At 38.9% G+C, this 27,647-nt stretch overlaps 1 protein-coding gene and 2 pseudogenes across 4 annotated transcripts in view; 2 read left to right on the forward strand and 1 right to left on the reverse strand.

The window, feature by feature from the left end:
• CREBBP (CREB binding protein) overlaps nucleotides 1-27,647 on the reverse strand; it is a 144,812-nt gene that overhangs the window by 103,518 nt on the left and 13,647 nt on the right. For all 4 annotated transcript variants that reach the window (XM_037154601.2, XM_053671674.1, XM_053671673.1 and 1 more), the window contains exon 2: nucleotides 16,991-17,700. In XM_037154601.2, coding sequence (XP_037010496.2) covers nucleotides 16,991-17,700 — 710 coding nt within the window. The remainder of the gene's footprint in view (nucleotides 1-16,990; nucleotides 17,701-27,647) is intronic.
• LOC119056232 (tubulin alpha-1C chain-like) lies at nucleotides 5,279-6,552 on the forward strand (annotated as a pseudogene).
• Nucleotides 21,232-21,575, forward strand: LOC119056233 (small nuclear ribonucleoprotein Sm D2-like; annotated as a pseudogene).

Consider the following 27,647-nt stretch of genomic DNA (forward strand, 5'->3'; position numbering starts at 1 on the left):
ATTAAGCTCTTCACCTGCTGAGTTAAAAACCACCTACATGGTGACTTTAAAGACAGGTACAATGATGTTTCTAAATTTCCTTATTATGTGGGCTGTTCCCTGCCACACAAGGGGAAGCCTGAGGGTCAGGCTCTCTGTAGCAGATCCCACACTGCTGTAAATTGTTTGTTCAGATTAGACAAGTTTCCCCAAGCAAAAAACCGCAGGCAGCAAGTAACAAAATGCAGAGATCCGTAGGCAACAGAGAGCAGGTCCAGGGAAGAGTGAGTGTAAGAAGAGGCTTAAGAGAACCTGTGGTCAGCTACTACTAAGGAATTGCATACTGAATAGATTTCAGAGGGAGCACAGTGATAGAAGACATGGAAATTCTGACCAATCAAAGGTTCATGACCTTCCTAAACATCCCAGGAATTAAACTAAGACCCTTACAAAGACCATGCCTTAAGAAAGTTTAAAAATAAGGCCTGAAAGGATCAAACAGATTCTGTGAGTCAAATGTCTGCTACAATAAAACCCAAATTCTGTAAAGGAAGACAAGCAAAATTTATATTCAACAACATAACCACCATGTTCACTTCACTACAAAGTCAAAAATTACTGAACATGCAAGAGGCGGGAAAATGTGACCCATAACCAGGAATCAAATACTTAAACGACCAACCAGGAATGAAACAAACAACGGACATGAATGAGCTTTCCAAAGAAGGGCAGGAAAGAAATGAAACACAGAGGGACAAACAGCAAACAAGTAGCAAGATGGGAGACCTGAATTCAACTACTCCTAAATCAATATTCAATGTAAATATATAAATTAAAAGACTAAGATTATACTGAAGGATGACTTTGTAAAGAACATGATTGTCTAACCACTATGTAGCGCACCTGAAACTAATACAAAATAATACTGAAAGTGACGTGTAACTGAAAAATAAAATTAAAAAAAAAAACACTTAAGATTGTCAGAATTAAAAACAAGTTCCAACTATATGCTCTTTACAAGAGACACACTTTAAAGACACAGACAAGAGGGCAAAAAGATATTATTTGTAAATATCAGTCATAAGAAAATAGAAATGGTTAGGCTAATGAGACAAAGTAGATTTCAAGGCAAAGAATATTAATAGAAATAAAGGTACATTTAAAATGAAAAAAGGCTCTATTCATCAAGAAGCGTAATAGTCCAAAAGGTATATTCACCTAATGAAAGAGCTTCAAAACACATGAGATTTCATTCTGACTAAAGGAAAAATCAACAAATCTATAACTATACAGAGATATTTTAATACTTCTCTCTCAATAACTCATAAGAGACAAAAAAGATAAGGACATAACTGATACGAATACAATCAACCAATTGATCCTGATGTTTACCAAAACGCTATACCCTAAAACTATAGGATGCACATTCTTTTTGAACACATGTAGAATATTCATCCAGACAGACCATGTGCTGGGCCACAAAATAAGTTTCCATAAATTTCAAAGGACAAACATCAAACAGAGCATGTTCTCTGACCACAATGGAATTAAAATGTTTAATAAAATAATATTTGCAAAATTCCCAAGTATTTGAAAATTAAGCAACATACTTCTGCATAAAAACATGAACAAAGAAACTATAATATGTAAAAAATACTTTGAATAATAAAATCAGAATATCAAAATTTATGGAATGCCATACAGAGCAGTATTTAGCGTGAAATTTACTGTTCAAATGTCAATACTTGGAAAGTCTAAAACCAATGATCTAAGCACCTACCCCAAGAAAACTTAAAGTAAACAGAAAAAAATAAAGATAGAATTGATGATATAGAACGCAAGGAAAAATAGACAAATCAAAAGATGGATGTTTGAAAATATCAATAAAGCTAATAAAGCCCTGCCTAGAAAATTGAAATAAACACAAATTATAAATATCGGAATAAAGAGGGGGCATTATATTATTACAGATTCTACAGGCATTAAAAAAAAATTAGGGACTATCATATTATAACCATCTTTATGCTAGATAAGTTTAAAAAATAAATGAGTTCCTTGTTTTTACACAAATTACCAAAATAAACACAAATGAAATATTTATTATTTTTTTATAATTTTATTTATTTTTTAGATTTTATTTATCTTTAGAAAGGAAGGAAAAGAGAGAGGGAGAGAAATATCAATGTATGGTTGCTTTTCATGTGTCCCCTGTTGGGAAATGACCCCTGCTGAGAACTGGCTTGCAACCCAGGCACGTGCCCTGACTGGGAATCGAACCACCATCCTTTGGTTCGCAGGCTCGTACTCAATCCACCGAGCTACACCAGCCAGGGCCCACAAATGAAATATTTAAATTGCCTATACCTATGTTAAACAAATTTAATCATAAATTAAAACGTCCCCACAAGGAAAATTTCAGATCCAGGCAGTTCCACTGGTGAATTTTATCAAACATTTAAGGCATGAGGGAAATAATGGGGGAAAGAAGGGAAAGAGTCATCAAAGGACATGTATAAAGGACCCATGGACAAAGTCAAAAGGGGTTAGGATTGAGGGTGGGAGATGCCAGTGGGTGGGGTGGGGGAAAGTGGTGGTGAGAAAATGGAGACAACTGTATTCAAACATTAATAAAAATGATTAAAAATTTTGAGGCATAAATAATACTAACCTTAGACGACTTCTTTCAGAAAAGAAGGGAAGAGGGAATAAGCCCCAAATAATTTTATAAAGCCAGTATATTCTTTAATACCGAAACTAAAGGACATTGCCAAAAAAGAAAATACAGACCCAAATCCCTTATGAATATAAATATCATAAACAATATTCGAATAAATCAGATCCAGTAGTACATAAAAAGGGCAATATAATACATTATGATCAAGTGAGGCTAAGCCAGGAATGTAAGGTTGGTTCAACAATCAGAAAGAGGTAGGTACTTCAACACTTTAAAAGAAGAAAATCCCTAAGATCATCTCAATAGATGCAGAAAAAGTATTTGACAAAATTCAGCAATCATTTAAAATCAGAAGACTCAGCAAACTAGGAAGGACACTTCCTGAACCCATTAAAGGATATCTTTCAAGTCCTACAACACCATACTTAATAATAAACAACTGAATGCTTTCTTCTACAGATCAAGAATAAGACAAGGGATATATGCTCTCACCACTTTTATTAAATATTGTACTGGAGATCTCAGGCAGAGCCAGAAAAATAAAAGGCATGCAGATTAGAAAGGAAGAAGTAAAACCGTCCTTATTCAAAGACAACAAGACCTAAAAAATTCTAAGGCACCTACCAAATAACTAACAGAACTGAATGAATTTCTCTTTATTAGCAACAAACAAGTTAAACAATGTTGTAAAATCTATAAAGTAAACAGGAATGAAAATGAGAAATTAAGCAACCTGATTTTAATGTTTACTATATAAAGCTAAAGAAATGGACATATAGATCAATGGAATAAACTATAAGAGGGGTGGGTAAACATTTTTTCTATAGAAGGCTAGTTAGTAAATATTTTAGTCTTAGCAGGCAACCTATGTTTTCCATCCTTCATTCTTTTACTTGTTAGTTTATTTTTAACTAAACCTTTAAAACTATAAAAACCATTCTTAGGTTATGGGCCATAAAAAAACAGTCTATTAGCAAGATTTGGCCCATGGGCTTTATAGTTTACTGATTCCTGGACTAGGGTCCCAGAAACAGACCTCTCCTTATTCAATCATTTCCACTCTAAGTTATTTATTCAAGAGAAATGAAAATTTATATGTCTACACAACAACCTGTACAAAAATGTTCACAGAAGCTTTATTCTTAATAGCTCCAAACTGGAAACCACCACAATGTCCATGAATAGGAAACTGGATAAACATCATGAGTATATGCATACAATGAAATATTATTTAGCAATAAAAAGAATTTCTGATTCAGGCAACAACATGGATGAATATAAAAAACATGCTGTAAGCAAAAGCAACCTTGCAAAAAAAGTACATACTATATGAATCCATTTATATTAAGTTTGATAATGGGCAACACTAAACCATGGTGAAGGAAATCAGTAGTGATTATTGGGGTGGGGGTACAGGGACAGGAAAAGGGAGAAATACAAAAGAACTTTCTAGGATAATGAAATGTCCCCTGTATCTTGATGGGGGTACGGGTTATTTATATAGATATGAATTCTGACAAATGCATCAAATCGTAACATTTAAGACCTGTGCTTTTCTATGTAAATTATACCTCCAATAATAAAAACAATAAATATTTTATTTTCTTAAAAGATTTTATTTTTAGAGAGAGGGGAAGGGAGGAAGAGAAACATCAGTGTGTGGTTCTCTCTCATGCATCCCCCACTGGAGACCTGGCCCACAACCCAGCCATGTGCCCTGACTGGGAATTGAACTGGTGACCCTTTGGTTCTCAGGCTGGCACTCAATCCACTGAGCCACACCAACCAGGGCAAAAACAACAAAATATTTTAAAAAATGAATACATGTAGGCCTTTAACTCCAAATGCTAATTGTTGACCTTTAGTTGGAAAGTATAACAGGTTATTGGTTTTTCTTACAATTAATACTTTCAAAGTATTAATAAGTCTCTATTTTACAAAACATTCATTCAGTTTGTGTTACAGAAAATAATCAGTTATAAAGACACAGAAAAGAGTTCCCTCCTAACTTGGACTTTACAAAGAGGTAACTATAGGTAGACTGGTAGGGAAAACATCAAAGTTAATATTGTTCTGACTGGGAGGCTCAGGTGGTTGGAGCATCGTCCCATACACCAGAAAGTTTTGGGTTTGATCCCTGGTCACGCATATTTAGGTTGCAGGTTTGATTCCTGGAGGTGACAGATGATGTTTCTATCTCATACCAATGTTTCTCTCTCTTCCCCTCCCACTTGCTCTCTCTCTAAAATCAATAAACATATCCTTGGGTAAGGTTTTTTTTTAAGTAACACTATGAACTGCATGATAGAATTATGGGCAATGTACTCTTTTTTAGACTTGCAAATTTTGTATAGTAAGCATAACCTATTTTTACTTTTATAAAATATTCACTGAAAACATTTAATAAGCAGTATCATTATCACTTCAAATATTTTGTAGTTATCTCAAATTCTTTATGTAAGAAAGGACCTAGGCAGCTAACTAACCAATCTTCTCTGAAAGTTTTTCATTAAAACATTGCACTGTCCTAAGAACTTTACAGAATTCTTCCTCAGACTCCTTGGTAGTCTGTCTTCTTGCCGTCCCCTGGCCTCCTCCAGACCCATGGAGCCCTACATGTCTGTTATGAATGAGTGCATCTCCATCCACCTTGACCAGGCTGGTGTCAAGATCAGTGATGCCTGGAACACAGCATTCAGCCTGATGGCCAGATACCAAGTGAGAGGACCATTGGGGGAGGAGATGACAACACATAGGCACTGGCAAGCATGTTCCCAGGGCAGTGTTTGTATACCTGGAGCCTACAGTCATTGATGAAGTTCACACTGGTAACCTACTGCCAGCTCTTCTACCTTAAGCAGCTCACTCACCACGGGCAAGGAAGATGCTGCCAGTAACTACGCCCAAAGACACTACTCCACTGGCAAGATCACTGACCTCATCTTAGACCAAATTCAGAAACTGGACTACCAGTGCACAGGTCTTCAGGGCTTCTTTGTTTTCCTCAGCTTTGATGGGAAAACTGGTTCTGGGTTCACCTCACTACTGATGGAATGGCTCTCTGTTGATTATGGAAAGAAGTTCAAGCTGGAATTCTCCATCTACTCTGCTTTCCAGGTCTCCACAGTCCTAAAACTCCATCCTTACCACCCACACCAGTCTGGAGAATTCTGATTGTACCTTCATGTTTGACAATGAGACCATCCACAACACCTGTTGTAGAAACCTGGATATTAAGCACTCAAACTATACTAACCTTATTAGCCAGATTGCTAACCTTATTAGCCAGATTGTGTCCTTCATCACTGCTTCCCTCAGGTTTGATGGAGCCCTGAATATTAATCTGACCAAATTCCAGACCAACCTGATACCCTACTCCCAAAACATGCCTCCATTACCTCTGTTGAGAAAGTCTATCATGAACAGCTTACTACAGTAGAGATCACCAATGCATGTTTTGAGCCAACCAACCAGATGGTGGAATGTGACCCTCAACACAATAAATACATGGCTTGCGGCTATTGTACCATGGCAACATGGTTCCCAAAGATGTCAGTGCTACCAGTGCCACCATCGAGACCAAGAGTACCATCCAGTTTATGGACTGGTGCCCCACTGGCTTCAAAGCTGGTACTAATTACCACCCTCCTAGTGTAGTATCTGGTGGAAACCTGGCTAAAGTACAGAGAGCTATGTGCATGCTGAGGCTGGGGCTCACATGGACCACAAAGCATGACTTGGTGTACTGGTACATAGTTGAGGGCACGGAGGAAGGAGAGTTTTCTAAGGCCCATGAGGACAAGGCTGTCCTTCAGAAGGATATGAGGAAGTTGGAGCAGAGTACTGAGGGAGGAGATGAGGATGAAGAATGCTATCTTGTCTGCTTCAGTGTTACATAATGGTGTCTTGGAACTGTCTTATTTCTGTTGTTTGGTGAAGTTGTCCATTGTATCCTACACTTGTCAACAAAAGTACTGATTTTATTTTTTTTAAAAAAGAACTTCATATACACTATTTCATTTAATCAACAAAACTCTATGAAAAAGTTATTATTATTATTATCCCCTTTTAATCTACACAATTGTCAAAGGCAGACACTACTATCATCCTCATTAAAAAGACAAAAAAACCGACTTCCACGAAGATGGAGGCATAGGTGGATGTGCCGTGCCTTCTCACACAACCAAATTTAGAGACAACTAAATATTAGCAACAGAAAACACAACCAGAACACGGAAAATTGAACTTTTCGGAAGTCCGTTAACAACAAATTCTTCAGCCTGACCGGTAAGGGGCGAAACCAGCGGCTGATGAAGCGGGGTTGCACAGGAAAACTCGGTCAGACGAACTCCAGGCTCAGAATTCAGGCGCACGGAATCCAGGTGCAGGGTTGGACCTAGTGAGCGACCGAGCGAGCCACCGCGGGGGAGACAGCGGGGGAGCGGGGCTGCGTGTTGACTGTGGTCGCGCATTTGTGCGCGGGTGGACAGGTGAGGGAGTGAGTGGTTGGACCGGGCCCAGCGGTTGGACCAGGCCCAGTGGTTCCCCGCGGCAAGCGGCAGTGGAGGGCGCCGCCATTTCCCTGCTCTGACCCCACCTTCACATACAGCGTCATAACCCAGCGACTCTGAGTGGCCCGGCCCAGGTGAACCACCTAAGGCGCTGCTCCTCACCTGCTCCTCACCCAGCAGCGCGAAACAGCAGAGGGGGTCGCCATTTCCCCGCTCTGACCACACCCCCACATACAGCCTCACAACCCAGCGACCTGGGAGTCCAAGGCGCCGCTTCTCACACTTAAAGGGCCAAAACAGACCAAAAATGGCGCAAGAAGATCTCAAAGCCCCAGAGCCTATTAATCTAAGCGATGAAGAAATAGCAAAACTTTCAGACGAACAGTTTAAAACACTGGTGATCAGGATGCTCACAGATCTGGTTGATTATAGCCACAAATTAGACAAATATATGAAGGCGAAACTAATTGAAATGAATGGAATTGCACAGGACACCAATAGCAATGAAAAGGAAACTGGGACTCAAATCAATGGAATGGACCAAAAGAAAGCAAATAATGGCCAAACAGAAAAGAGTCAAGAAGCAAGCATTCAAAGAAATGAGGAGAGTCTTAGGAACCTCCAGGACATCTTTAAACGCTCCAACATCCGAATTATAGGGGTACCAGAAGGGGAAGAGGAACAGCCATGAGTGGAAACCTTATTTGAACAAATAATAAAGGAGAACTTCCCCATCTTGGCAAAGGAAATAGACTTCCAGGAAATCCAGGAAGCTCAGAGAGTCCCAAAGAAGTTGGACCCAAGAAGGAACACACCAAGGCACATCATCATTACATTAGCCAAGATTAAAATGAAGGAGAGAATCCTAGAAGCAACAAGAGCTAAGGGGACAGTCACCTACAAAGGAGTTCCCATCAGACTGTCAGTGGATTTCTCAAGAGACCTTACAGGCAAGAAGGGGCTGGAAAGAGGTATTCCAAGTCATGAAATCCAAAGACCTACAACCAAGATTGCTCTATCCAGCAAAACTTTCATTTAGAATGGAAGGACAGATAAAGTGCTTCTCAGATAAGATCAAATTCAAGGAGTTCATCATCACCAAGCCCTTATTATATGAAATGTTAAAGGGACTTACCTAAGGAAAAGAAGATAAAAAAGATGAACAGTGAAAGGACAGCAAACTCACAGTTATTAACAACCACACCTAAAACAAAAGCAAACTAAGAGGATAGCTAGATCAGGAGTGGAAACATAGAAATGAAGATCTCAAGGAGGGTTAGCAACAGGGGAGTGGGAGGAGGAGAAGGGGGGAGAAGGTACAGAAAATAAGTAGCATAGACAGTAGATAGAAAATAGATGGGGGGCAAGAATAGCATGGGAAATATAGAATCTAAAGGACTTGAGACACATGGTCATAAACTAAAGGGGGGTAATGGTGGGGATGGGGGGGTAGGGTGGAGGGGAATGAAAGGGGGAATAGAACAACTGTAACAGCATAATCAATAAAAAAAAAATAAAATATAGGAAATAAAAAAAAAGACAAAAAAACCTAAGACCCAGAATGGTTACGTAATTTTCCCAGGAATAAAAATTAGTGGAGCCTGGATTTGAACCAAGGCAGCTTACTCCAGAGCCCAAGGACTTAGTACTTCATCTGAGGAAGGCAGTCTCTGCTACTGGTGGTGGTGCTGCTACTATTACTACTACTACTACTACTACTAATAAAGAGTTATACATTATCTCATTATATCTCATAATCTCATGGGTTTTTTAAGATTGTATTTATTCATTTTTAGAGAAGAGGACGTGAAGGAGAATGAGGGAGAGAAATACCAATGTGTGGTTGTCTCTCCCATGCCCTGTACTAGGGAGCTGGTCCACAACCTAGGGATGTGCCCTGACTGGAAATCAAACCATCAACCCTTTGGTTCACAGTCCATACCCAATCCACCAAGATACACTAGTCAGGCATAATCTCATGTTTTAAAATTTAAAAAATTCATGGATAATTATCGCATGAAGTTAGTACACTCTGAATCACAACTATGGACAACTATGATCACCTTTCATTAAAGTCATGGTAATGAGATGGTACGAGACTGCTTAATATTTCTACTAAAAATCCTGTGCCTATAGGAGCCAAGTACATCTCATAGCATTCGGTATTAATTCGAAGCTTTCAGTCTTTTCCTTCTACAGACAAACCACTTATTTCCATTGTGAACTTTTTAAAAAGACCAAACAAATTAAGATATACTTAATATAACATTCCCCTATTTTCTTTACATTAAAGAATCAGATGACATTACATGAAAAAGAGAAAAGTATCAGACAAATGTAAAATACTATTTCTCCTTGCTATTAAATATTAAAAGTGTACAATTACCATCCCAAAATAGAGGAAGTGGTTGAGTCATACATTCCTTTAATTGTTGACTTGGCTTACTAATTCTTTTCTGACTATACTCTGGCTAATCCAATCATTCAGCATACTCGTTTTCAGATCATGGTCCATGACCAGCACGAGGGTCATCAGGGAGCTGACAAGAAATATAAATTCTCAGGCCACATCCCAAACCTGTTAAATCAGGGACTCTGGGGAGAGACTCTGTACTCAGGACTCTGAGATAACATACCTGCAGTGAGTCTTCTGGACACTCAAATCTGAGAACCACGCCTTTATCCTATCTGACCAAAATGTTGATTTACTGGGTCCAGGGTATCTGGATCTAATTCAAAACCTTTACTCCTTAGGAAGAGCTCTAGGCAAAAGCAAGTTTATGTTTTCTGACCAATTCCTAAAACAGAAGAATATTTCAAACACCTCATCAAAAAATAACCACTAATCAATCCCCCTGCAAAGGCGGTTTACCATACAAGCTATTATGGTCCCTTTTGAGATTTGTTATTGTAAGAAAGGACTGAAAGCATTTCTAAGCCTGCAAAAGCACATTTTTATCAACCTTAGATTTTGACTTGTTGGCCAGATACATCACACATCTTCCTCATTTTTGTTAAAAGATTTTATTTATTTATCTTTACAGGGGAAGGGAAGGAGGGAGGGAGAGAAATATCAATGTATGGTTGCCTCTCATGCGTCCCCTCCTGGGAACTGGCCTGCAACCCAGGCATGTGCCCTGACTAGGAATCAAACTGAACTCAACCCACTGAGCTACATCAGCCAGGGCACACATCTTCCTCCTTCTACCAGTTTCTGGCTTCTCTCTGCCACCTTCTCTGTGCAGAGCAATACTTTCTCAACACCTGTATCCAGAACAACTTCAGTGTGTCCATGGCTCCTAAATCTCACTTAACTACACTTTTTGCTTTCCTTCTAAAACACATGCATTTGGGTTATTTTCAGGAAAAAGTATGCCACAAAAAAAGGGGTAACATATCAGATTTTGCCACTGCTGAAATAGGGAAATTGTTGGTTTTTTAAATCATATTGTGCCTTGTTAACATTATTGTCATGTTGTAGAATGACTTATGTTTTCTATTTTAATGTTTCCTTTGAGAGCCACACAAAATTAGAAATGAGAAAAGGGGAAATAATTACAAACATACATAAAGTCCAAAGGAGACCCTCAGCCAGACTGTGGGAGAGCCCATCCTGGTTCTGTCACTCACTGGCCATGTGATCACAGAAAGGTTATTCAACTTTCCCCTCCATTTCCTCCTTCTGTGTGCTGCCATTTCTTAGGATGCAACATGAGAATAGTAGTACATAGTACTCACTTTATATTTTTAGTGAGGAGTAAAAGAGTTAAGTATTTACAGTTTTTCTCTAAAAGTAAATGTAGATTTTTCTAAAAAGAAAATACATTGACCCAAAGGACCAAAAGTCTAAAAGGGTGAAATTTATAGAAAATAGCAAGACTGTTGTAAAAAATCTTGTCACTCACTATGAAAAACAAAATCTCAGGTCTATACAGTTGTACAGGTGAAGTCTCTCAATTTTTCAAGGAAAAGATCATTCAAATGCTCAACCAGTCCAGAGAACAGATGTGAAAGGATTCCAAACTCTTTTTGACCAAGTTAACACAACACTGATAACAAAATCTAGCAAAACACTAAAAAGCACTATGGATCAACCTCACTATTGGTTAGTGAGAAGCAAAATTTTTAATGAAGACTAGCAAATGAAATTCAGCAATACACTAACTTTTAACTTCACAATTACAGACATGGTTCAATTTGATGTTAGGAAACCTACTGAGATAATTTGTCACATAAATAAAACAAAAGAGAAAAATCACAGGGTAATCACCAAAAATGTCAAAAGGGAATTTGATTAAATCTATCTAATAAATGAGAAAGGTTATTCCCCAATTTAAAATGAAACTGCAAACCAAAGCTCACATTATACTTAATAATAAAACACTAGGTACTCTATTTAAGTCAGATTCAAAACAGTGATGCCCAAGAGCATAAATACTGATATAAATACTGGCAAGAAGACAACAAAATACTCAATAATGCAAAAAATGACTGTCTATGAAGAAAACCCAAAAGAAATCACCTGAAAAAGGATTAGAATAATTCCATCAAGTAGCCAAATTAGCAAAGTGACATATATACAAATAACGTATCTTTTCTATATTAAAACATTGGTCACATGATGAAATAGAACAACTCATTCACAAAAGCAATTATAAACTAATACATTCAGGAATAACCTTAATAAAGTATATTGCCTATATAAAAACTATACTGTGCTTCTGAGCAACTTAAGATTCCATGGAAAGACAACTTGTATGCACATGGTAAAACAGTTTAGGAAGCCACAAAAATTGCTAAAATAATCAAATTCTTCCATAAGTGGTTTACAAATTACAAAGTTCGATACAAACCCAATCAAATCCCATGAATTTGTTTGTTTTTAAGGACTTGAAAACAGTCCTAACGTTTATCTGAAACAGTCGTTCTTGGCCATGGCTGCCATGAAAATAATGAGGAACTACAAACTATATTAATCTTCATGCCATACCCCAGAGTTTCTAACTTAATTGGTCTGTAGTAGGTTCAGGCATCACATTTTCATGTACAGACAGGGTTGAGAACCATACATCTAGAAGAGAGTATTAGAGGAATGGCGAAGAAAATACTAAATTCTTAAAAAAGAATAAGGGGCAACTAGCTCCATTATGTATAAACTCATCATACAGGTAGGATAGTAAGTTCCTATCCTACCTGTATGCAAAAATCAACAAAACAGAGTAAGCAAAAATCAACAAAACAAAAGAGTAAGCAAAAATCAACAAAGTAAGCAAAAATCAACAAAACAAAAGAAAACAGTACAGAATTAGACCCAAACCTTACATATGTGAAAACTAAAGAAAATGTACCACAAATAGTGTGTCATATTAGTGGGGGAAAAGCTGGATTAGCAATATCTAAATAAATGATATGGACAGACTGTAACTTGGAAAAAAATTATACAGCTAGATCTCTATAACTCACCCAAGTGAGAATTCAGAGTTAAAGATCCAAGGTATAAAGGGAAAAATACACAAAAATATTTCATAATTCTGGCCACGGCCCATGTGGCTCAGTTAGTTGGAACACTGTCCTGTAAACTGATAGGATGCGGGTTCAGTCCCTGGTCAGAGCGCATACAAGAGGCAACTGCTTGCTCTTTCTCTCCCTCCCTTCCCCCACCTCTGAAATCAATAAGCATGTCCTTGGGTGAGGATTTTTTTTTTAAAGGACAAATTTTTTCCTATAAAAATTGAAAACATCTATTTGGCAAAAACTTATCTGTCACAAGAACAATCAAATTGTAAAGCTGTGTGGCCGCATTCCTGGTAAAACAGACTTTAGTAAATTAAAAAGTGAAGGAAAATTTGCATTTATTAAAAGATTTAAACCTTTACTACACAAATAATGAAGAGTATAAACCAACAAAAAAGGGGAAACAATGCTTCGGAAAAACAAAGAATATGATCAATAGCAAAATACAAATGCCCATGAACTTATGAAAAGACATTTGTTTAAGAGACAATTTGCTGAAGAGAAAGATACATCAGTAAAGATTATCAGTGTTGGTGAAAATTGGGGACCAGGGACTCATTTGTTGCTGGTGAAGGTATAATTTGCACAATGTTTTTGGAGCATGTGTGGCAGTATCTATGCTTGTTAAAAATGTATCTTTTAATCCAGAAATTTTATTCCTAAGAATTTAGCCAGCAGATATAGTCACTCAGATGTACAAAGATATAAATACAGATCAAAATTGTTGAAACAGCAAAACACTGGAAACAACCTAAATGTCCAGCCAAAGGGGCACTAGTCCTATAAATTACGATATACCCAAATCAGGAACTAATATTGCATCATATCTACCAAGAAGGACTGAGAGCTCTATTTAACATGGAACAATTTCTACCATACACTGATAAATGGTGGGAAGGAGGTGCATGCACACACACACACACACAGACTGGTTATAATCTATGTAATATCTATATCCAATCTATGTATATCCTTACGCACACATAGAAAGGATATATTTGTTGTAGCATTGTTTGTATTAATGAAAAATCAGAACAGTCCAAATATTCATCATAGAGGAATAGATAAATTAAGGTGCATCATATAATGAAATACTTTGCTACTAGAAGAAAAAGAAAAATCTGTATGCACTGACATAATGTTATATGCATACATATTATATGTACGCTGTTAGGTAAAACAGCAAGGTGCTTAAGTAGTTTGGTTCCATCTGGCATTTTAAAAGGGTGTTAATTAATATATCTGCATAGCAGTTATCTGTAAGATGTGATGGGTCGCTTTTTAATTGAATTATCTTATAGGAAATATGCATTTCCTGTGTAATAATTGTTTAAAACAAAAGTATATTTTTAAAAAGTTTCTTTTCCTCATGTGCATTTTAAAATCAAGTTTACTTGGCTCTGCTATCATTATATTATAGAGAAAAATGGCTTAAAATGAACTTGTCCCTTGCTCCTACTATTTGCCTACCACTATTAATTCTTTCGTTCCACCCAAAGGGCACGGCAATCTTTCAAATATGCCAGTCCAACCCTGGCTGGAATGGCTCGGTTGGTTGGTCATCCCACAAACCAAAAGGCTGCCGATTCAATTCCCAGTCAGGGCACATGCCTAGGTTGTGGGTTCAGTGTTCGACTGGGGTACATACGGAAGGCAACCCAATGTTTCTCTCTTGTATTGATGTTTTTCTCCCTTCTTTCCCCTCTCCCTAAAACCAAAAAAAAAATAAAAAGTCAGTTCCCACATTTCCTTCACCATCAGCCTTTTTGGGGTACTTACAAGCAACAGAGATGACTACTCTCACAACACTAATGTAGCTTACTTCCTACATACAGAACATGTAAAGTGTTGTTTCAAAGAAAGGTCATTCTATACAAAGGAAAGAACCCCAGGCAGAATAAAAAACCTGGGTGGACAGAGAAACATGAAGTAACAGAGATGAAATCAGCAAAGCCCAGACTGCAGGAAACTCCCAGAATAAAAACAACAAGCAAAACCACCAGATCCTTCAACAAATAAATTATAAGAATCTTAGAGATTAATAGATTCTTAAGAGTCTTATCAACTGACTGAAATATGGATTATTCAGATTTTGAAAAATAATCTGAAAAAAATGACAGAGACCACTGGAAACGAAATTTAAATACTTAGTGGACATTTGACAATGTGAAAAAATTGCTGATACATTTACATGTGAGAACGGCACTTAATGTTTGGGTATGCCAAGTCTAACTTTTAGGAATATATATTATCAATGGCTTTCCAAGTATGGTCAAGGGCACTATACAATTTTCATGAAATACTAAGATATTCTTTGCTTTTTCACTTCATTTCTCTTATAAGAACACAGAGTTGTTTTCCGGAGGCTCTAGAACATGTGATGTCACTGTGCTTAATGGCTAATGGAATGTGTACTTGTGTTTTAAGTTTCTGTTTTAGTATCTAGTGTCTCAAACACTGATTAATATAACCTACATTTTAAAGAAATCTCCTCAGGGCCCTCAATATTTTTTAAGATTATCTAGGAGTCCTAAAACCAAAAAGATCGAAAAGTCTTGCACCACGCTATTATGTCTACTTTTGTATATAATTTAAATTTTACAAAATAAAGTTTTTTGTAACTGGGAAGTATGGAGTGGAATGATGAGTGAATTAAGAAGGAATAGTGGTGGTTTTTAAAGCATTGTGCTGAGTGAAATAAGCCAGACGGTGAAAGACAAATACCATATGATCTCACCTTTAACAGGAACCTAAACAACAAAACAAACAAGCAAGCAAAATATAACCAAAGACACTGAAATAGAGAACAGGCTGACAGGGACCACAGGGGAGAGGGGAGGGAATTTCAGGGGAAAAAGGGGAAGGATTCACAGGAACAAGTATAAAGGACACATGGACAAAAACTAAGGTGGGGGGGGAATGGGAGGGAGGTTGGGAGCACTGGCAGGTGTGGGCTGGGATGGGAGTAAAAGACAGAAAACTGTACTTGAACAATAATTAAATAAATTAAATAAATTTTAAAAAAGAAAAAACATCAATCTATCCAAAAATACTAAACCCATCAGAAATCCCTTCTCAATTCAACTCTAAAGGGCATGTGCATATACAGATTCCTCTTCAAATGCCAGGGACAACTAAAATTTAAGTTCACATTACCCTTTGCTAATGTTTCAAGAGAGATGAATACAATTTTGATTTTGAAAATTATTTGACTTTTGTTTCTTAAGTTTAAAAAAATAATCTTCTCCTTAGCTAAGACACTCACAGGTCTTCGCATCTGCTACCTAATGCTCGCAAACAACCTTGTGGGGAAATTGTGTTCCATTCTTATTTCTCCCTCTTCTTTATATGGGACTAATCAAATCCAAAGAACAGCCCAAACCATTTTTCTGTTCTGGAATTTACTGTACCAAATACTGCTTGAAGCCAAGTGCCCTGGTAGCTGTAATTTATAAGTCTGTCTCAGAGCTTCTGCCAGCATTTGTTCCTTCAGTGGGAATCAGCCTGCACTCTTCTCCCCTTGTCCCCTTTTCCAATAGTCTCATGTCTACCTGGGCATTTGCCTTCCCTCTTCTCCAAGTTTGGTTCCTACTCTCCAAACCAGTTATAAGGCTGGTGGCTACAAACCCCAGCGTAGGCCTTTTTCCTACAGCAGAGCTCTCAACCTTGCCCTTAAAGCCTAGAGTGATGAGCCCAGCCCCCAGTTTCTGAGTCCATAGCTCTCTACACTTTGTAACTAGCTCCTGGGTGGTACTGATAGGGGCCCCACTTTGAGAACCAATGCTCAGTTTCCTCTGGGATACAAGGGCCTGCACTGCCTCTTTCCTCTTGGCACCTCTTCACTATTAACTGTGGCATGTGGCAGCAAACCTGCATGGAACACAACTTTTTCATTGGTAATAGTGTATGTAGAGTAAGAACTTGGCCAGCCGAGTAAAGCAGCCTTTACCAGATTCACAGATAGAAGGTGATTTGCAGAAGTTGCCTCTTTCAGTCATCTGGTCCTATTTCCACACATTTCCCCTCAGAGGTTGAAAACTGGTGATGAGTTCAAACACAGTCTCTACGTTTTTAACTGCTTGATGTGCATGTTATTCTACTTTTGGTTTAAGAACCCCCATTTTAAAAATATGTGGTGTAAATTTTTATACTGGAAAGAGGAGGTCCAGATACCAAATCTGTCTCTTCCAAGTGGGAGGGGTAGGAAAAAAGCCTGAGGAGGAAGGTGACATGTCACCCCATTTTACTATGTTACTTGAAGGGTGAAGTACCCCATTAGTAGGAAGGATTCAAAGTACTCATGCTCACTTACCTTGGTCATGCCTCCTCCCTGCGCTGTGTTCAGTCCCGTGTGACTGGGAATTTGTGGTGAAACCTGCGTTAATGTCTCAGCCAGCACACTGCTTGTAGCCCCCTGCAAAGCTGGAGTGGGATATGGTATTCCAGCTCCCCTTCCTCTGCCAGCAGCCCCCAGAGATCCATTCATGACTTGCGCTTGCCCCTGCTGGGGCTGATTCAATAAACCATGGCCAGAGTTACTATTAAGGAGGCTGGGATGGGTCTGGTTGAAGTTAGCATTCATGCAGATCCCAGGTCCCGTCTGTGACGTGGCAGGACTGCTGGTTACCAGCCCCACTTGCTTTTGTGCTTGTGGATTCAGTGGTTGGGAAGCAGGGGGAGTGGGCCCAGAGGTGCTGGCTGCCTGCTTTGGTAGGCTGGGGGCTGAAGAATCTCCTTGGTTCAGAGGGCTCTTGCCCATGGCACCCAGACTGGCCATGTTCGCATTGTTCGGCTGCCCTTGAGCTTGGTTGCTGAGGCCTTGCTGCACAGGGCTGCTGGCGCTCACATTTCCTATTCCTGGGTTGATACTAGAGCCACTGCCTCCTCGCAGAAGCTCTGACAGTTGTTTATGTTTGGAAGCAGCATCTGGAACAAGGTTCCCACTGTTTAAGAGGCTTAATTCTCCATTGGGGATCAGCTCATCAGGAAGATCATTTTCCAAGTCAAACAATGGTCCGAAATCTAGAAATTAAACAGAAATGGAAATGAGAAACTAAGTAACCATAATAGCTCTCCAACTGACATATGCTACTATGATCTTAACCTAAAGAGGCACATATAACATAGAACACTACCATGTCTTATGAGTAATGTCAAAATGATTTGAAAGTTCATTTGGGAAAATAAAACAAGGAAGAATATTTTTCAAATTCTGAAAAAGGAAAAGTTAAACAGAGATGAGAGGAGGGCCAGCCCTATTAGATATGATCATGTATTTTTAAACAATAACTGAACTATGTGATACAGGGAAAAACAGGCATACAAATTAGAGAAAAACCCTGATGAGTTAAAAAAAAACAACAGCAACAATGAATTATAAGGTAAAACTGCTCTTAATAATGTACTGTGTAAAAAGCAATTGGGCATCAGATTAGATGAACACCAATTTGGGAAAATTAAAGTAAAACCCAACCTTAAGTAATTACATATTTAAAAGGTAAATTATCCAACCCCCCCAAAACAAACAAACAAACAAACAAACAAAAAGCCTTAACAGAAAATGAGGTTTCTCAAAATGGTGAAGTTGTAGAAAATAAAGACATATATATAAACTAAAAGTAGTTTAAAGAAATAAAATAGGAGCCTAAATAATACCTGTATCATATGAAAGGGGTTAATGTCAATTATACATAAATATGAGAAGCACCCTGACTCCATAATATAAATGCACAACGGACAAAAGCAGCTAAGTATTACAAAGGAAGATTAAACAATAAACAAAACAGATCATCCTTCCTGGTAATCAAACATAAAAATTAAAGCAACTTTTTCTTCTTCTTTTTGATTTAATCTTTATTTTTTCCATTACCATTTAGTGAAAGAATAAGATACATAGAAATATGTTCATTACAATATTATCTATAACATCAAAACAGGGTATAACAATACCAGAGGTAGTGTAGCCTAATGGTTTTAGACCCTAGACTGCCTTCATCTGAACCCTACCTCTGTTGCTAGCTCCCCATTAAATTAGCTATGTGACCTTGGGTAAATTACTTAGACTTTCAGTGCCTTAAGTTTCCTATCTGGAAACTGGGGTGATAAAAGCCACCCTATCCCACAGGATTATTGTGAGCATTAAATGAATACATGTAAAACACTTAAACAGTAAGTAGTAAGTGCTAAGTAATAGACTTTATTGTTACTATTGTTCAATGGGTTTAATAAATTGATGTAAAGTGCAATAAAACATTATATACATTATCAGAATAATTATGAAGACTGTAAAATGGTAGAGAAACGTTTATATAGTGTATAAAAATTTACAAAGGGAAACTGCACAAAATGGCACCTAGAGTAAGATTAGAACCCTGCCTGGGTGGATCAGTTGGTTGGAGCATCATCCCATAACTGAAGGGTTGCAGGTTCCATTCCCAGTCAGGGCACATACCTATGTTGCTGGTTTGGTCCCCAGTCTGGACATGTATGATCCCCGGTCTGGGTTCATACGGAAGGCAACTAATTGATGTTTCTCTCTCCCTTCCTCTCTCTCTAAAAATCAATGAAAAAATGTCCTCAGGTAAGTAAGATTAGAACTAAAGTATGTGCATATGGGCAGGCAGTGGGGGAAAGTAATAAGTCAAAAATAGAGCTGTCCTGGTAAAGTGGTGAAGGGGATGAGTACGTGTGGCTTTTCTTTGTACCTTCACCCAAAGACATGCTTATTGATTTTAAAGAGCGGTAAGGGAGGGAGAAAGAGGGAAAGAAACACTGGTGTGAGAGAGAAACATTGATCAGTTGCCTCTCACACACAACCTGACTAGGGACAGAACCCGCAACCCCGGCATGTGCCCTGACTGGGAATCAAACCCGCAAACTCAGTTTACAGGATGACACTCCAACCAACTGAGCCACACTGGCTAAGGCACTTAAAAAAAAAATTAGCACAGCCACCCCCCTTCCCACCACTCACTTTTAGAAAAATTAACTTTTTCCCCCTATGGTGACAGACCCTGATGGCTGCTTACACAACAACTCCATTTGGCTGGCCATCTCAGAGGTTCCTCTCAGGAAGGGCAACACCTTTCTGGCCACAGGAGGGAGACCAACTGGAGAAGCCAAACACTACAATCACCTTCCCCGTGTAGGTGACAGAATCCCAGCTAAGGGAATAGAAGGCAAAATGGCCAAGACAATTCCGGAAAAGGCTTTCCTTCCTAGTAGTAAGGGATGCTCAGAAAGAGAATCCCCTTTCCTACATTTTTTCAGAGAACTGTGGCAATTCTCTTCAACCAGGAAAGGAGACACCATTCACACACTAAATATGGTTGCAGCAAAAAATGCAAACACCTGGGTTCATGAAGCCATCTCTGAGCTGAATTAGCCAACCCTGGAACCTGCCTATCTTTAGACTTCTTGTTAGGCAAGAAAGTACATTTCCTATCACTCAAGCCATTCTAGCTGAAGTTTTTAATGTTAGCTTGCAGGTGAAGCATCTTGATTATCTCTTTCATGTCTAAGGACACAGTTTAAATCCTTTTGTATGGCATACAAGACCACCAGGATTTGGCTGCTGCTCACTTCTCAGGGCTTCTTTCCCCCAGTACCTCCTGACGTACCCTACCTTATAGCAATAACACAATGAGCTGTCTCATGCATCAGTAATCTCTCCTCTTACTCGGTCTTTCACTAGAAGACCCCCCCCCAGACCTCACCAGGATTAGACACAGAAACTATGAAGACATTTTTTAGTTTGCCTCAGCAGAACTGACATGTCCCTCTTTTCCAGCTTCAAAGTTATCTGTGCATACATGTCTAGTAAACCATCTCTAACACACACATATTTCCTTCTATGAGACTATTAAGGAATTAGACCTGGAAAGGTGTGTGTGTATACACACACACACTTTGTTCTGGTAGAACCTGTGAGAATAAGCTGCAGACAGTATGATTCCCTTCCTCCTAAGTACTGCACTCTACACCTCCTAAGAGTACCTCTTTACATGAGCACAGTACATTTATCAACTTCAGGAAATTTAATACCGATACAATACTTAATGTATTGGTTGCCCTTACTCAGATATGGCCAGTTGTCCTAATAATGTCCTTTATCATTTATTTTCTGGATCCAAGACTCAGTTCAGAATCCTAGCATGCTTAGTTATCATGTCTTTGTCTTCTGCTTTCATATAGAAAGGTTTATGAGACTTTATCTTTCATAACTCTGACATTTTTGAAGAGGACGGGCCAGTGGTTTTGTAGAATGTCCCTCAATTTGGTGTTGCTTCCTCAAGGTTACAGGACTCCAGGAGTTGTCTTATGAAGAGACAACAGGAGTGGACTCTTGGATAACAGCAGATGGCCCTGAGAAAGAACAACTGACTAGCTTGCTGCTGGTGATTACCCTGCTTCTGTGTCTGAACATGGTTTTGTGGATTTCAGTAGCTTATATGCTATTACGTTGTCCTCAATCTGTAGATTCACAAGTCTCCAGATACAACAGATGCACCGCGGAGGAGACTGAGGTGTTCCAAGAGTATAGCTACTGCCACCATGAGCCTCCTCAATAAGCCCAAGAGTGAGATGACTCCGGAGGAGCTGCAGAAACGGGAGGGGGAGGAGTTAAACACAAGCTAACAGTTGGTCAAAAATAATACCCAGGTGCTCATCAACTGTCACAACAAGAAGCTCCTGGGCCGTGTGAAGGCTTTTGACAGGCACTGCAACAAGGTGCTAGAGAATCAGAAAATGTGAAGGAGTTGTGGACCGAGGCCCCCAAGAGTGGCAAGGGCAAGAAGTCCAAGCCAGTCAACAAGGACCACTACATCTCCGAGATGTTTCTGCATGGGGATGTGGTCATCGTGGTCCTGAAGCACTCACTTAACACCAGCAAGTAGGGGCTTCCTCCCTGCTGGCAGGACTCACCCCCCTCTTCCCCCCATCCTGCAAAGACCTGACCTTTGATACAAGAACAATAAAATCCTGGGTTTTTTCCCTAAAAAAAAAACAAAAACAAAAAAAACCCCTCCAGATACAAAAAGCACATGAAATAAGTAAAAACAAACAAGCCTCCAGTATAACTAACATTTTTGTTTGTTGTCTTCCAGGTTTTATCTGTATGCACACACATTTTTACTTAGTATTCTATAAAAAAAAATCTGCGTGTGTGTGTGTGTGTGTGTGTGTGTGTGTGTGTCTTTAATGCAATGCTCCTTTACCTAAGAACATGAAAATGAAACTTCATCTAAACTAGAACGTAGGAGCCATTATAATAGAGACAGGGTTTTCTTCCTATTTGTAGGGGAAGGGATAAACAGCTGGTGCCTGAAGCTCATCTAGACTACCTCTTCCAAGCATCCTGAAGCATCTTTCCTAGGAAAAGTGTGTCCAGGCCAGGACAACAGCAGGTAAACCCACAAGAACTGTTAGATAAATACAGCAGTGTCAGCATCAGGGGCCCTAGTCCAGTATAGACATTGTAAAAAGAACACTTGCTTGGAACACATGAATTCAAATCCTGGCTGAATTGATTCCCCCATATCCCTGGGCAAACTGCTTAATCTCTGAGTCTTAACTCCCTCATCTGTATAACAGGGACAACAGTATCCCAAGGTTACATAATAAAAGATGGACACAGAGCACTCTGTGCCACAGGTATGGGTTAGCTTATTCCATCTTACACAAAAGCTTTAAAATTTGTTACCTTTAAAAATTCACCCGCCATCCTGTTACTCTTAAATTTACCAGTTTTCTTTTGTGGTTTATTCTAGTTCTAATCCAAATGCACATAAAACTTTTATGTCTTGGGCTCATGTTTCAGTTTGGGTTTTTAACTGGTCTTCCACATTTTGTCTACCTTGACTACTCTTTCTCATCCAGATGTTTCAATCCAGATACATCTTACAACTGTTTGGATGCAAGGAAGGTTGACTGATTCTACATATGTCCTCACCTACCAGTCCAAGCACATATGAACATGTATACAACCAAATGTACAAGGTAAGCTTTTTAGAAAGACAAGACAGGTTGTGTAGGTTAGTGCAAGGCACATCCATACCCCCATCACCACCCTTCGTTTCACCATTGCATTGTCACTACTTTCCCCTATTCTCCAGTTCAAAACATTGACACAGGAGAGTGAAGAAGGAAAGCCAGGATGTTGCAACACAGCTATGCTTTCTACACACCAGTGTCCCAACAATCAGTTTGGGTAAGAGCTATCTGAATCATGAGAAATTCCTACAATTCGAGATTGAACACTACCATTTCCGACCCTAGGTAAGTTCCCTTTTCCCTGCCAAGTCACCAGGAGTCCAGGAGACAGCAAACCTGAGACTGAAGGAGATTCGTGGACACCTTGCTTTCTAGGGGTTTGCCCTTAGCAGGAAACTGTCAAACAGCACAGAGCAAACACACTCTGTCACACTTCCAAAGCTAGAGACAGGAATTCTCTCTTTGGGGGCTTCCTAGCTGTCAACCCCAGAGGTCACCCCTTTTATGAAGCTGATCTGAGAGAAAAGCTGTTAGCTTCCTAGTCTCTATAGCACTCATACAACACTGAGGCATCCACGACAATGGCTTAGGAGGGAGAAAGTCGCACCTAAACTTGGCCTCCTTGGGAAACAGAAGGTCTTCACTGTACAAGATCACAAGGGACATTCACTCCTAGGCCACACACACAGAAACTTCATTCCAAGTAACCATCACTTCTGAACACTGAAAGACAAATGGCATTCCACACATGTTCTAAATCCATTCTTATTCATCATCATCAGAAATCAGTATTTCACCTTAAATAAGGAATGAACTACTCTCAGGTACTCTGAATTTTTTTTTTTCCATTTTACAGAATCAAACACGAGGTAAGTGGCTGAAACAATCTGTCCAGCCAATAACATTTGAAAATACTTTTGCTTGAAAAACTATTTTCAAATGTGTTAGCTAAACAAATCATCCACAAAACACAGCTTTCCTTCGGGTTTTCTAACATCTCCTCTGTTAGAATACCTTATTTTTTCTTTGAATTGCATTTGGAACCCCAAATTTTCTGTACTGATTTTTCTGTTAGAGCATGTACAGACGAGTTTATCAGTCCTTCTATTAGCCAGAAGTATGAATTCTTCTATACTCTACAGACATAATGAGTCTTAAAAATCATACTATCAATTTCCTATTACAACTCATGAAGCTGTAAGCACTATGTAAGCAGGTATCTTTACCTGCTTAGCATAAAATGCCTGGTATATATTAGGCCCTCAACAAACACCCATGTGCTGAACGAGTGAATTACAGACTGCCAGAGTTAAAGGAAACACACTATTGATTTTAACAAGTTCTTGTCCAGCCAAAGATGTAAAGTAGTAATATTAACATTTATTACTACTTAAACCAGAAACAAAGAAAACAAATTTCAATAATGAATTATCTTGAATTGTTACACTGTTCTACTCATCTTTTTCTTTATACCTCTTTATTTTCTACGAAACCAGTTAGGTCTATTTCATTCTCTGGCTACATCTCAGCATCAGTGACCCTCTAACCCATGGCTGATGCAAAGATTAAATGGTAGAATGAGAAATGGTAGTATGAGAAATAAACTATGTTAAGAGTTTAGATGCTGTTTTGTGTTCATGTTTCTCTACTTCCAATCATGAAAACCAGCCTCCCAAGGACCCCTCATTTCTCTCAGCAGTCCTTATTCCTTTAAAACGGAAGGAAGGAAGGGAGGGAGGGAGGGAGGGAGGGCGGGCGGGAGGGAGGAAGCTTTCTTGAAATTTTTTTCATAATTTTACAAAAGAATTTTTAATTCCTAAGTCAAAACTGGATTAAAAAAAAAAACTGATCCAACGTGAGCAATATATTCTGGAAAGGTCACATGTAAAGATAAGGAACCCACATAATGGTAGACACTTTTCACAGGGTTATTTCTTAGATCATTTGGAGGCCATAATGGACCTCCATGGTATTAAGTACCAGTTGGACACTGACAATACAGGAAGTACAGTCTGGAGTAGTGAGAAAAGTACCCAGCCAGGTCTTGATTTGGCTCTGTCTCTGTCACTTACTACTACTACCTCCCTATGTGCACCTCAGCTCTTAAATGGAAATATTAGTACCTGCCTCTAGAATCACTGATGAAAGAATTAAATGATACAAAGTATATACAACACTTAACCTGGCATGCAGTGATGGCTCAATATATATTAGACATTATTATCACTGTCACAGGCCAATCTCCCAAGATTACAAATCAAGGACTTAGCTGATCCTTGAACAGGGTTCATGGTCAACAACTGTCTTTTCTCTATGATAAAGCCCTAATAATCTATGATAATTAAAAAGAATAAAACCTTTGAAAATTCTTAGAGATCATGCAAATAAATAATGAAACAATTCTCCAACAATGGAGAACTAAAACACAAATATCATAACAAAAAAGATTTTAAAAAGCACTGTTTTATTAGCATTTATGCCATTACAATTTTTATCTAGGCATTTAAACAAGTTCCCAAAAGACACCTAACCTTTATTTCTTTTTACAATGATTATTAGAAAATAATTGAAGCATATTCTAAAATCTTCTGTGATTCAGGCTTCTTCTATGCAGATATACCACCCCCTAATTAGTACAGAATAATGAGATTTTACTTCATTCTGAACAGTGAGCTTATATTAAGTAAAAAATCTTGCCCTTCCTTGGAATCACTATGGCCTCAAGAGTCAAAGTGGGCTTGACTGGGCAATCTGCCTCCTCCCTGGCCTTCCTACAGTGGAAGTAAACACACTTCATGGTTACTCTTCATCAGGTATCAAAACATCTTGCTCACTAAATATTTGCTATTTACCTTCCAATTAAAGAACCCAAAACAGTTCTGATGGAAAGTTCTTTGTCATACGGAACCCTAAATCATCAAAGTCCTAAAATTGCAGTCAGCCTCCTATTTTCATTTGATGCACCTGTAAGTTCCAGGAAAAGTCCATTCCCAAACAGTGAGGACAATTTTACATTTCCTAAATGTGATTTGTGTGCTGCCTCCCTTAACCTTGAAAAGTGGAGAAAAGCCATCATGGACAAAGGTGGAACAGGAGGTGCTGTTCACAGCAGTAAACCACCAACAGACTGACCATAAATCACGTAGCAGCCCCTAAACGGTAACCAGATATTCTGGAGCATAAAGAGATTCTCTATGCTCCACCACCATAGTTGAGAGGCACCCAAGTGAAGTGTTGTAATCAGCTGCCTATCTACCATGCATGAAGAACGTTGGGGCTGAGTTATGGTCCAACCTCTGCAGAAGCAAACCCACCACAGGTGCTGGGCTACCTCAGGTAAGTGTAAGCAAGCAGATGTCCAGAAACTAGGTCCTCTGACCTAAATGCTGAGATCTATGGCTGGCAGGCAGCAACACCAAATCAGGAAAAGGGAAAAGGCCATAATCTGGACTTAAAGGTATCAGTGTACAACATATGAAAATGAGTGGACTATGCAAGAGCCCATGACAGGAAATGAATGCCTTAAGTCCAAAAAAGTACACCAACATTCAAACAATGGATGAACAATATTATTCAGGGAGGGGGGGAGGGGAGGGGAGGGGAGGGGAGGGAGGGAGGGAGGGAGGGAGGGAGGGAGGGAGGGAGGGAGGGAGGAAGGAAGGAAGGAAGGAAGGAAGGAAGGAAGGAAGGAAGGAAGGAAGCAAGCTAGCTAGCTAGCTATCAGGCCATGCAAAGACATGGAGGACCCTTAAATGCATACCATTTAATGAAAGCAGCCAATCTGAAAAGACTATGTACTATATGATTCTAACTATATGACAGTCTGGAAAAGGCAAAACTATGGAGACAGTAAAAAGATCAGTAATTGCCAGGAGATGGGGAGTGTAAGAAATGAAACTGTGGAGCACAGGTGATTTTCAGGGCAGAGAAATTACTGTGCATGATACTATAATGATGGCTACATGTCATTTAAATCTGTCCAAGAACAAAGAATGTGCAACCTCAAGAGTCAACCCAATGCTAACTATGGATTTGGAGTGATTATGCTGTGTCAATGTAGGTCCATCAGTTGTAACAGATTTACTGCTATGGTGGGGAATTATTAATGGGGGAGGCTGTGCATATGTGGGTGTAGGAGGCATATGGGAAATCTTAGTATCTTCCCCTCAATTTTACTGTGAACCTAAAACTGTTCTATGAAATCTTAAAGAGAAAAATAAAGCACACCCTAAAATTACAAATAAATCATAAGCAACTAAAGGGCACAAATGATGGAGATCACAAGCTGAAGAAAATGCATCATGACAAAATATCTATACTAAATACTGGTTATGTCTATACTAAATAGTGTAGACGTGCTGCTTTTAAAGCTTTAAGAATCCATCAAATACAAGATCTTGGAGAACAATTTGATGATACGACCAAAATTACCATTAATTCCATTTTTAGGAATCTGTTCTATAGACAGACACATAACTGGGTAGAACTATTCACTGAAACACTGTTTTGAGAGGATAAGACTGGAAATAACCTAAATGTCCAAAAGTGGGGAGCACATTAAATTTCAGCCCATCTCATATAACAGAACACTAGCACCTACAGAAAGAGATGAAGAAGCTCTCCATGTGCTTATTATTACAGGTATGCCACATGTGTATAGTATGCCACCAGGTAAGAAGAAAAAGGCAGGAAGAAGGCAAGGGAGCTAAGAATAGACAGTGTCTGCTTGAAGAGACAAACCCTGGAAGAGCATAATCCACTCATATCCTGGAGGACTAGAGGGAGGAAGAAAGGCTCTCCCTCTACAAATTTGTGTCCTCTGATTTTTGAATCATGTGAATGAACTACCCACTTAAGTAATTCAAGAAACTGAATTTTTAAAGGCAGCCCCTAGGGTGTCCAGGCCCAGGTGATAACACCTGGAATACTTCCAGGCATTCCTGGTTGCAGTTGGAGTGTTTACTATTTGAGGATGA

This window comes from Artibeus jamaicensis, unplaced genomic scaffold (genome assembly GCF_021234435.1).
Source record: "Artibeus jamaicensis isolate MK-2021 breed Jamaican fruit bat unplaced genomic scaffold, CSHL_Jam_final contig_700, whole genome shotgun sequence".
NCBI lineage: Eukaryota > Metazoa > Chordata > Mammalia > Chiroptera > Phyllostomidae > Artibeus > Artibeus jamaicensis.